Source organism: Sinocyclocheilus anshuiensis, unplaced genomic scaffold (genome assembly GCF_001515605.1).
Source record: "Sinocyclocheilus anshuiensis isolate Anshui unplaced genomic scaffold, SAMN03320099.WGS_v1.1 scaffold249, whole genome shotgun sequence".
Lineage (NCBI taxonomy): Eukaryota > Metazoa > Chordata > Actinopteri > Cypriniformes > Cyprinidae > Sinocyclocheilus > Sinocyclocheilus anshuiensis.
The window spans coordinates 105,531-117,700 of NW_015540871.1; the positions used below are offsets into that span (position 1 = coordinate 105,531).

At 33.3% G+C, this 12,170-nt stretch overlaps 1 protein-coding gene across 3 annotated transcripts in view; it reads right to left on the minus strand.

Annotated features, from left to right (window-relative positions):
• LOC107688081 (neuronal-specific septin-3-like) overlaps positions 1 to 12,170 on the minus strand; it is a 97,434-nt gene that overhangs the window by 16,611 nt on the left and 68,653 nt on the right. For all 3 annotated transcript variants that reach the window (XM_016485629.1, XM_016485630.1, XM_016485631.1), the window contains one exon: positions 5,840 to 6,043. In XM_016485629.1, the coding sequence (XP_016341115.1) occupies positions 5,840 to 6,043 (204 nt within the window). The remainder of the gene's footprint in view (positions 1 to 5,839; positions 6,044 to 12,170) is intronic.

A 12,170-nucleotide genomic window follows, 5' to 3' on the forward strand; every position in this document is an offset into this window, starting at 1 on the left:
ATAAACAAGGCAATAATAGATGGCACTCGTGGAGGTAGGAAAACAAAGTTCTTTATGAACCGCAGGATTGGTTGTAATAAAGATTTCAATGCAAAAGGAAACGCAGTAATGCTGACTATTTCTGTCAATGGTAAGTTTGTGACAACGTAAGAAAAGTAGTTTAAATGTTTTGCCACTTGCTTGAGCAACTTAATATATAAATCTAGAAGTAAATGCAAAAGTAAAAAGCATTGAATAATGTGTTGCTTATATTTATTATATATTTATTTATATTTGTGTTTAAACATGTCTGTGAAAGATTGTATTATTGTACTGTGTAAAAAAATAATTGCAATGCTGAAAATGCATTTTCAGTGACAATGTTTGGATTTGAAATCAAAATAATGGATAAATGTTAGCGCGGATCTGTAGCGGACTCCTGTGTGAAAGCACAGTCCGTGCTGTCACCTAAGAGGGGAATTCCCCCCGTTTTCAAAAATGAAATTCAGGCCCTGAATAAATGTCTAAAAATCCAGATTGGAGTATCACTATAAATAGTTATAAATGATAAAAAGAAGGCTTTAAAAGATCGGTATCGGTTTTTATTATTTATTATGCATAAATATTTATTATAACCTAAATTTAGCTGAGGTAACAATTAGTACAGCCTTTCCTTTTCTTTTGCTGAAACATCTACAAAAATAAAAATAAAAAATTATATACAGTATATATATATATATACTGTATATATATATATATACTGTATATATATATATATACTGTATATATATATATATACTGTATATATATATATATACTGTATATATATATATATACTGTATATATATATATATACTGTATATATATATATATACTGTATATATATATATATACTGTATATATATATATATACTGTATATATATATATATACTGTATATATATATATATACTGTATATATATATATATACTGTATATATATATATATACTGTATATATATATATATACTGTATATATATATATATACTGTATATATATATATATACTGTATATATATATATATACTGTATATATATATATATACTGTATATATATATATATACTGTATATATATATATATACTGTATATATATATATATACTGTATATATATATATATACTGTATATATATATATATACTGTATATATATATATATACTGTATATATATATATATACTGTATATATATATATATACTGTATATATATATATATACTGTATATATATATATATACTGTATATATATATATATACTGTATATATATATATATACTGTATATATATATATATACTGTATATATATATATATACTGTATATATATATATATACTGTATATATATATATATACTGTATATATATATATATACTGTATATATATATATATACTGTATATATATATATATACTGTATATATATATATATACTGTATATATATATATATACTGTATATATATATATATACTGTATATATATATATATACTGTATATATATATATATACTGTATATATATATATATACTGTATATATATATATATACTGTATATATATATATATACTGTATATATATATATATACTGTATATATATATATATACTGTATATATATATATATACTGTATATATATATATATACTGTATATATATATATATACTGTATATATATATATATACTGTATATATATATATATACTGTATATATATATATATACTGTATATATATATATATACTGTATATATATATATATACTGTATATATATATATATACTGTATATATATATATATACTGTATATATATATATATACTGTATATATATATATATACTGTATATATATATATATACTGTATATATATATATATACTGTATATATATATATATACTGTATATATATATATATACTGTATATATATATATATACTGTATATATATATATATACTGTATATATATATATATACTGTATATATATATATATACTGTATATATATATATATACTGTATATATATATATATACTGTATATATATATATATACTGTATATATATATATATACTGTATATATATATATATACTGTATATATATATATATACTGTATATATATATATATACTGTATATATATATATATACTGTATATATATATATATACTGTATATATATATATATACTGTATATATATATATATACTGTATATATATATATATACTGTATATATATATATATACTGTATATATATATATATACTGTATATATATATATATATAATTACAAAACCTAAACAATTAAAATGTAAAACAACAGAGATAACACTTAAATAAACAAGGTTAAGTGCAGCCTTTCTAACATTCATAATTAATGAACAAATATTAATATAATTAATGTCAAAAATAGTATGTGTAATTCCATGTATTTTATATACAATACATATATAGTTTACCGAGCAACAGGTTGTTTTAATTATAATATGGAATAGTTGGTTAATACTAAAGATTTATGTCTCTGATCTGTTTCGTTTTGCTTGTCTGTTTCATTGTAAAAAATAATACAAGTCTGAAGGCGTACATGTTTGGTTACCAGCATACAGCAGCATTAAATAAGACCGGAACATATGAAAAGGTATACTACATGCGATATTACGGCAATCATGGGCAATCAAATACAGCGGATATTCCTGAATAAAAATATAAAGGAATTCAAACTTATTATTATTACTTAATAGAGTTCTCGTGTTGACCCAGCTTTCGTTCTGGAGTGCACCGGCTTTTGAGTCCACTGGAAAACAGCATCTTGTTTAGAAGTACCTGAGAACAACGCGCATATCTGAGGAAGGATTTTTGATTGTTTGTGAGATAAACACGGTTTCATTTTTGTTTGAATTCGTTTATATAACATCTGTGTCTCCCACCAGAGCTGCGGATCTGATCTATCACGGAACATTTAAATAAGATTTTGCTGCACGTCGGAGTGTTATTGTATGTAAAACAACGTAGTGTCTAGGGGTGTGCGATATATATCGTCTGCGATAATATCGTAATTGTTGTTTTAAAGATGTGCGATTTTGACATTATCGAGTATTTTGCAAAAACCATTCAAAACACCCCTACAGAGCGCACGCATACATTACGTGAAGCCTAGACTAGTGTGTTTTCTTTCACTGCATGATTCAGTCTATTAAAATGCATTTAGAATGATCACAAATTCAAGACATGGCAGAAAATGTATATATTTATACCACGTCATTTTCGTCAATTTCACACGAAGAGTGCCGTTTTTCTCCAAAAAATACCATGATTACAAATGTGACATTGAATTCAATAAACAATAAGTTAATTAAGAAACTTACGTTTTAGACACCATATTGCTTGTTTTTGCCCTATTTCGCCAACAAAAATCATTCCGAATACAGCCACAGCGCTGTTTTGTGTCTCTGAGCAACATGACGGTGTTTCATTCCTGAATGAATCAACCGTTTAAATGATTCGGTTCAATCGCAATGACTCACTTATTAACAGTGATTTGCTGCCACCTACTGGCGGTTTTAATTTCACATTTTGGCTTTTTCTTTTTTTAATAGATTTTTTTCATGTTTTAAATCATTTCAAATATCAGTATTCAACGTTTTATGTTTAATATATCAAAACATTATTTATGCATTTGTAATTGCAGGTTAAATGCATTCATGTCTTGCATTAAACAAAATACATGTGTGTAAATACATCTAAATGCCACTTCAGATGCAGCTTCTGTGTTGATTTAATTTGCTTGGTAACAGCCCAAATGTCTTATTATTCTAATTCCCTGATTAAATGTAAGAATTTGACTCAAAAGATAATGGACACTTCTAGAAAAAATGGCTTTATAAAGGTAAAAGTGCCCATAAAATGTAAAAATCTGTTTAAACTTATTGGAAAAGATTAATTTCTATCAGTATGAACTGACCACCACACAGAATACGAAGAATATTAAAAACATTATGAGTCAGCTGTCTTCGGCAGTCCTTAAGGTACCAGCACAATAACACACTCAGCAAAATATCGTCTAATTATCGTCATCGATAAAATCCCAGAAAATATTGAGATATTATTTTTTGTCAATATCGCACACCCCTAGTATTGTCACATTAGAAAGTGAATAATGGTCATTTTACTGTCTGTCAGGTGCTGGCTTCACAAGTTCACATCTGAGTGGCTTGTCTTAAAGAGGAAGCATAAATGCACGATATGGTGTCATAAACCGTTTTGAAAAACATCGGCCACATGGAAAGATTTATCAGCCGATGCCGATATTTAAAAAATTCCAAATATATCGGCGATATATCGGTCGACCACTGGTTAGGATACAGGTGCAAATTTATGTCCATTATCAAAAACAGTAACATCTTTAAAAAATTGTAGCAACCTAATTTTTTATAGTAAAAATGTATTCTTCTGAGTGCTTGAGTTTTATAAAAGGGGTCATGAACTGCCTTTTTTAAAATTATTTTTTACTGTTTTTATTATTTTGAGGTCCACTTATAATGTAATCAAGATTTTTACATAAAAAATATATAATTTAGAAGTAATAGGCTATTTTCTGTCCTGTTTTGACCCCCCTCATCAGAATGCTCTGTTTGAATAGGTGTGGCAAATTGTAGACTCAGAAGTAAATGCCCACTGCTATGATTGGCTAACAGCTGTGTATGTTTGACAGCCGACAGCCTTCACAGATGGACGCTGCTGTGATTTAGGTTAAAAACTATTTTTATTTATTTACACTACATGCGCGAATCCGGTGGGCGGGGCTAATCAGGCAGTGCACCGATCTTCTGCGGAGGCGAGGTTTAGCCACCCTATTACATCATAAAGTGGCACATTCCACAACCTGTCATTTTGGCAGATTGGCTTCAATATAAGCCGTTTTTAGACTAATAAGAAAGTTTTGATTTCTGAAACTTACAGGATGTTTTTATAGTACAATGACCTCTTATACGTCAAAAGATCAAGGGAATTTTGATTTTCAGTTCATGACCCCTTTAAAATTATCCATCAGTCTTCCATAATAGCATACATTTAGTTAGTGATAACCACAGTTAAAACCCCACATACAGCACCTCAATACCATGGTAAAAATGTAACTATATGGTTTCTAGGTATTTGTATGAAAAACAGTAGTCTAAATTCTAGTGCTGTGTTCAAAATATCGATACGACGATGTATCGTCACAGAGATTTGACGATACGAGTATCGATACAGTCGTATCGTGACTTTGCTGGTGATACACAGCCCTACTAAATTCATTTAGTACAAATGCACAAACGCTACAGCTTAAATCACAAAAAATACTGTAATTATATTTCATTACTCCTTTAATATATTTAATACATGTCTACATTAATAATCTAATAAAACTGGATATGAATATCCCACATTTCTGCCACAATACCATGGTGCGGTTAGTGTACAGTAACTTACACTACAGTAAATTCATGGGAAATAATGGTGATTTGTATATTGAAAAGACTTCTGACTGCATCGTTGCACACAGTGTTTCTGCTGTTTGTCAGCGCTGTTTCATCCGGCTTTAAGCTAGTTTAAATCACAGAGTCATTTGTGTTCTTCGCTGTTTAGTGGTCGCATGACTGAGACTTATCAGCGAGTAAATGTATCTGCTCTGGTAAGCTCGCACTGCGCTACCGTTTGAACTTTGAGCTGAGCGGATAAATGGTCTGTGTGGCGCGTTTCAAATGAGTAGTGCTGTTTCCTTTCAATACAGTACAGTCCAATCATTTAATATAAATGTAGCTGACTAATTTCTCATAGATCAATGCTTGAAATGTTCACTCACCCACTACCATGATGTTGAGCTCAAAGCCCTGTTTCATGGCCTTCCTCCTCATCTGCTCCAGGATGGCATCGATGCCCACATAGCTGAAGTCGACGCTGGGCTTCTCCAGGTACATGGCTGGAGGCATCTCTGGTATAACCGACTCTGCCATGACGCTACTGCTGCTGCTGCTACTGCTGCTGTAGCTGGAAATTACCTCTGACCCTGCAGACATGAAGAAAAGACATAATGAGGAGCCATATATCATGGGGCATTTTGTTTTAAAGCTCCTATCCACTCAACAGCAGTCAGCAGCATTTACACTACAGTGTATTTTATAAGCTGATACAGATATTCTTGGATAGAATGTGCTTTTACACAGCTGGAAAATAGACATAATAAACAGGCGACTCTTCTCCAGACTGGAGCCAGCTAGCACATTTTTACTTCTCGATTTAAATAAATATCCATTTATTTGAGGCATATTATTGGGCCAAAAATGTTCTCATTTCTCTACGAATGAATCCATCATGTGAAAGAGCCCCTCTCCAAATCATCTACTGACATTATTTAGAGTACAACAATCTTATGACCCCTTGGTGATCAGGCTGGGATCACAATACATTATGTCAAAAGCCTTGTGTCTGGAATATGATCGTATCACTGAAACCACATTTAAAGGTGATCTGGAACAGATTTTCACCACATTTAAATTAGGGTGTAAATGCATGTGTTGTCATTCAACTATGAAAGTAATATGTAACAAGGTTGCACTGATAAATAAATCACATCACCCTGATAGACTGAGAAATCTGAGAAATTACTTGGAATCTCATTTCTTTTCTTTTCTGAGGGGTTGAAATTAAAGGAAATGCAAGACATGGCAAAAGTATTTTGAATGCATTCTTTCAATGTTTTTAAAGTACCGTAAATGACAGAAATGCTTCAGTTGACACACAGACCGCATACAAGTGTGACAAGAAGGATCAGATTTCCATCCAATCATGCTGCAGACACACTGGAAAAAAATATCAACATATTATCTGAATAAGAAATGCTCATCAATCCAGGTCTAAAAGTGAACTGGAAGGGGAAAGTGAAAAGTGAAGTGACGTGTGGCCAAGTATGGAGACCCATACTCGGAATTTGTGGTCTGCATTTAACCCATCCAAGTGCACACACATAGTAGTGAACACACACCCGGAGCAGTGAGCAACCATGTGCTGCGGTGCCCGGGGAGCAGTTGGAGGTTCTGTGCCTTGCTCAAGGGTCTCACCTCAGTCGTGGTATTGAGGGTGGAAGAGAGTGCTGGTTATTCACTCCCCCCACCGACAATTCCTGCCGGACCTGAGACTCGAACCCACAACCTTCGGGTTAAGGCATCATGACAGTTGCTAAATTAGGTCTCAATATACACATTTTAATCCAAAAGCATTTTACTTTTTACTTACAAATCAAAATGTATTTTTTTCTTCCATACAACAAAATTGTGTTACATGTGACTTCACAACAACTAGAGAATACCTGACATCTAAGACAGAAACTTCCACCAACCTCCTTCATAATAAAAGGAGAGGAACCACTTCCTTTGTATGAGAAACACCCATACTCAGTGATGAGACACTCAATGTAGTGATCAAAACACTGTACAGTAGTAGCAAGGAAAATTCAGGCTAAACAACACAAGATGTTTGGACAACTTTCCTTTTTTTAGGCAGATGCAGCAAACTTCAACAGAAGTCAATGGAGCCCCAAAGAGCAGCGGGCCCCATCTCAAAGCCTGCGGCCCCATAGTGAGCCCCCATAGATCAGCGGGTCCTTCCAGCAGACAAAGCAGTTAAAAATTCTTCAAGTCCGTAACCTGATCCACTAGCAGCTCTAAGGGCTCGGTACAGCTATTCAGAAAGCCTGTCGGCTTCTCCCACAGCCACTTGATTCCTAGCTTCACAAAAGACCCGCTCTTCCCCAGAGACTCTCCAATGTTACATTACAGGTATGGCAGGGCAACCGTCAGCACACAAACTTGTTTTGAAAAGTAACTGATACGTTTAGAATATGTGTTCACAGTTTAAAGGACGACAAGACTGAACCACTGAGTAGATGTTTAGGTCTCACCTTGACAGTGATGAGGTGATGAGAGAGAGGAGGGCATCCATCTCTTATGACACCGAGAATAGACAACCAACTATTCAAGTTATTTGGAAAAGTATGTGTGATAATATCACCGTCATTTGATGATAACACTGATGCACAGTTATTAAAATTAGGTTCAATAACCAGTAAATGTCAGATATAAAGATTTTTAGTTTTAATGTTTAATATAATGTCTAAATAAAACAAATATAAATAGATATAAAACACTAAAAACTAAAATATTGATATAAATATATATTTTATGAATAAAATACTAAAAATGTCAATAGATTCACAGATTTAAAAATTGTCTAATAACCGATAAATATCAGATATTGAAATTATATACTTTGTCTACATAAATGTCCAAACACCCAAATAAATGTCTAAATAAAACAAATAAATATAAATAGTAAAAAAAAAAAAAAAAAACTAAAATACTGATGCACAGATATTAAAGTGCCCCTATTATGCCATTTTTAAGGTTCCTAATATTGTTTTGGGAGTCTCCTACAATAGGTTTACATGCATGCAAGGTCAAAAAACACTTTATTTTCTCAAGATATGCATTTAATATCACCTCATTTTCCAATGATTCTCAAACTATTCGTTCAAAGCAGTTCTAAGAGTCAGTCTCTTTAAACCTCTCCTTTCCGTGAGCCTACTCTGCTCTGATTGGTCAGATGGCCCAGTCTGTTGTGATTGGTGTACCGTGTACAGCGCATGTCAGAAACGATATGCCCATTGCCATATCTCTGTATTTTGAACGCCAAATAGAAAATATAAATTATTTATTATTATTTATCATACTTACAGGTTGTGATTCAGTGGAGCCAGCTGGTCCAAATAATGGTAATGGGGTTACCATTGGGGTGGTTCTGCTGTGAATTTTAACCACCGATTCTTTACAGCCTCATCTTTCGGAAGTGAAAATAAAACAAATGTACTTTCACAGCGTAGGACACAGGGTCTTCTCGACATGATGTTAACCACACGAACAAGCTACAGTGTTCGCGGCCTGCCAAGGTAGAACATAGGCGGGCATTATGCAAAAGTGTTACCCTGTGACAAGTGGGATTCGAGTGACTCCTCCTGTGTTCAGACAGCTGATCTAGCTCTTTCTGCTCTGATTAAGTGTTCTGAGAACAGATGGCAGGCATGTGGCAACAACACTTTTCCTATGAAGAAGGCTGTATGAATAGAGAGTCATATTTCCCTACCACACTGTTTATACTGCAGTTACTCTGCAGCCGGTGAGGAGACACCTATCAAATCTGTTTTATTATTCCCCAAATTCAGTTTCATTTATTTTTTGTTTTCATTTTTCTGGATTCCGATTTTTTCCCCGTTTTAATTTGTCTAGACTCTGTTTTAATGGTTAAATTAAATTTTATTAATCAAAAAGCATGTCTATTAATTAATTGAAATCATGAAACTTACAATATTTAACAGCAATTTATTAAAAGTTTAACAAAAATTAAATTGTAAGGCCCTATGAAATGTTTTATTTTTTTCCCAAATTCAGTTTTATTTTTACAAAATTCAGTTTTCCATTAATTTTCTGAATTACATTTGAATGGTTTCATTAAATTTTAATAATCAAAAGCATCTCTAATTAATAGATTTTGTGACTTTTGATTTTGTGACAAATTCAATTTGTGACTTTCAGCAACCAGCTCCACCCACGTCCTTTGCCCATTTTCGATCATCCACAGGAGTGACGTGCAATGACGTACTGCCAAGATGGCGACAGCCGGCTCCAAAATGCTCTTCAGAAACCTATGGGTGACGTCACGGACACTATGTCCATGTTTTTATACAGTCTACGGTAGTAAACGAAACCACACGTCTGCGCCATTCATTCACACTGAGACACGTAGAACAGGTAGGATTCATATTTAAATAGTATTTTTGCAGTTGAATATTCACAGACACTAGTCCATATCACGTTTTGATTTGACCTACTTATTCTGCGAATTCCATCCACGCAAAATCATAAGGCCCTAGACATAGCTTCCACCTCTAATGACCAACAGACCACTTCCTCAGTTAATTTAAAACCATTCCCATTCCCATCCCCTTCTACTCTACATTCAGCCAGGTCAAGGCAGGAATCACCTTCGCCTTTACATTCCACTTCCTGGCATCCGCCCCAACATCCTCCTCCTGGGTAAATACAAAGTAATGAATGCATTGAGTAAGAGTACTTTGGTGGTGGACTTTGCAATGAAAAGGTCACCTCTAGCCTCTTTTTACCATTGTCAGCAGAGGTTAAACTGAGGTAAAGCAGCATCAAATTGCCCCATGCTGACTTTGGCCAAGGCCAATATATTGTCAGTAAGCATAAATCTCCAATACAAAAAACTCCCTCAATGGGAACAGAAGACTTTCACACTTGAAATTGTTAACCCTGGGTCATCCTTAACCCCGGCTAAACAGAAACCTGGGTTATCTGTGATCACATTTCACACTGCTCATACTATACCTGGGGATAAATGTTAATCCTGGGTATTCATTAACAGAAGTTTCACACTGTACATTTTTAAACCCCGGGTTAACGTTCTTATTTGCATATTTGCGGTGTCGCTGTCACTGATTGGACGAACAGCAGGCAACCTGTTTACACGGCTTTTCCCACGTCTTGCCAGTTTTTTTTTTAAATGCCGCCGCCTACATCTTCCAATTTGTCTTGAACAGACTTTCTGACCATAACTGTAGGAATAATACCATCTCCTCATCACTCCAGTTCACATGCTTTCCGTCTTTTGACATTTCTTACTTTTCTCTCACCGGCTGCTGTTTACACAACGCACGTTTCCTGTTACTGATGTGACATGAGCCTCGCTGCTCAATTTCTGATTGGCTGTCTGTTGCCAAGTGTCCAGCAGCAACAAGCAAACACCGCTCCGTTTCACACTGAACAAACTTTGCACCACAATACGTGGTTAACACTGCAAATGCGGTTCTAACCCTGCTCCGGTGCAGGGTTTCATAACGCCGGGTAAAAAGCGGGGCTAAGTAACACTGTTTTCAAATTACAGGTGTGAAACGTTTCTTTACCCGGGGTTAAAAGCGGTGTTTAGAACGACGATAACCCGGGGTTAAGTGCAGTGTGAAAAGCCCTAAACAGTTACAGTACCAGAGCAGTATTTAGGACCTACTCCTGGCTCAAAGGAATTGATCTAATATACACTAAAAAAAAAAGACAGCCGTTTCTGGCAGATGCAGGCAGGGTGCCAGAGCCCAGTCTGAAGCCTTCTCACACATTTCCACCACAGAAAAGTTCTGGGCCAGAAAAGTCGTCTCCACAGTGGCTCCTAAAACCTCAAACATCAAAAACACACATTCTGTCCTTACATTTGTCATATTAAATATATGGTAAATAAAATGACTGTATTTACAAATTTCACATGTTTGAACAAAAATGTAGTAAAGACAGTAATATAGTGAAATTGAAAAGTAAAATGATAAAATGAATAAATTTAAAATATAATTAAATACATGTTCTATTGAATACATTTTAAACTGTAATTAATTTATGTAATGGCAAAGACAAATTCTCAGCAGTCATTACTCCAGTCTTAAGTGTCACACGATTCTTCAGAAATCATTCTAATGTGCTGATTTGCTGCTCAAGAAACATTTATCCATTTTGCAAACAGTGCTGCTCACTATTTTTGTGAAAATGGCAATACATTTCATTTCAAGATTCTTTGATGATTGGAAAGTTTAAAAGAACAGTATTTATTTGAAAAAGAAATCTTTTTTAACATTATAAATGTCTTTACTGTCTCTTTTGATCAATTTAATGCATCTTTGCTGAACAAAACAAAACAAAAAAGCAGCTTGCAACTGTATAAAGATGCTGAATCAAATTACGTGTTACATGTTTAAATACTTAAATGTTGAGATATTTTATTTTGTTCAGAGTGCATTATAAGTATCTACAGATGGGATCTTCTAGAATGCAGTTCTAGAAAAGAGCATTCACTCGCCACCCTAAGGGTGATTTGGAGGAGATCCTATTTGGCTCACAGTAATGTCTGGCATTTCAATACCCTCAATCAAGGAGAGTGCTTTACAATAGCTGGAGGTCTCTAAACAGCCCACCTGTATTGACGAAGGACTCTACAAACAGCACAAAGCCTGAGCAAACACAAACACTGGGTTTTTCCTCACTGAACACACCTAAGTCAATTTAAAACCTTTTTTTTTTTTT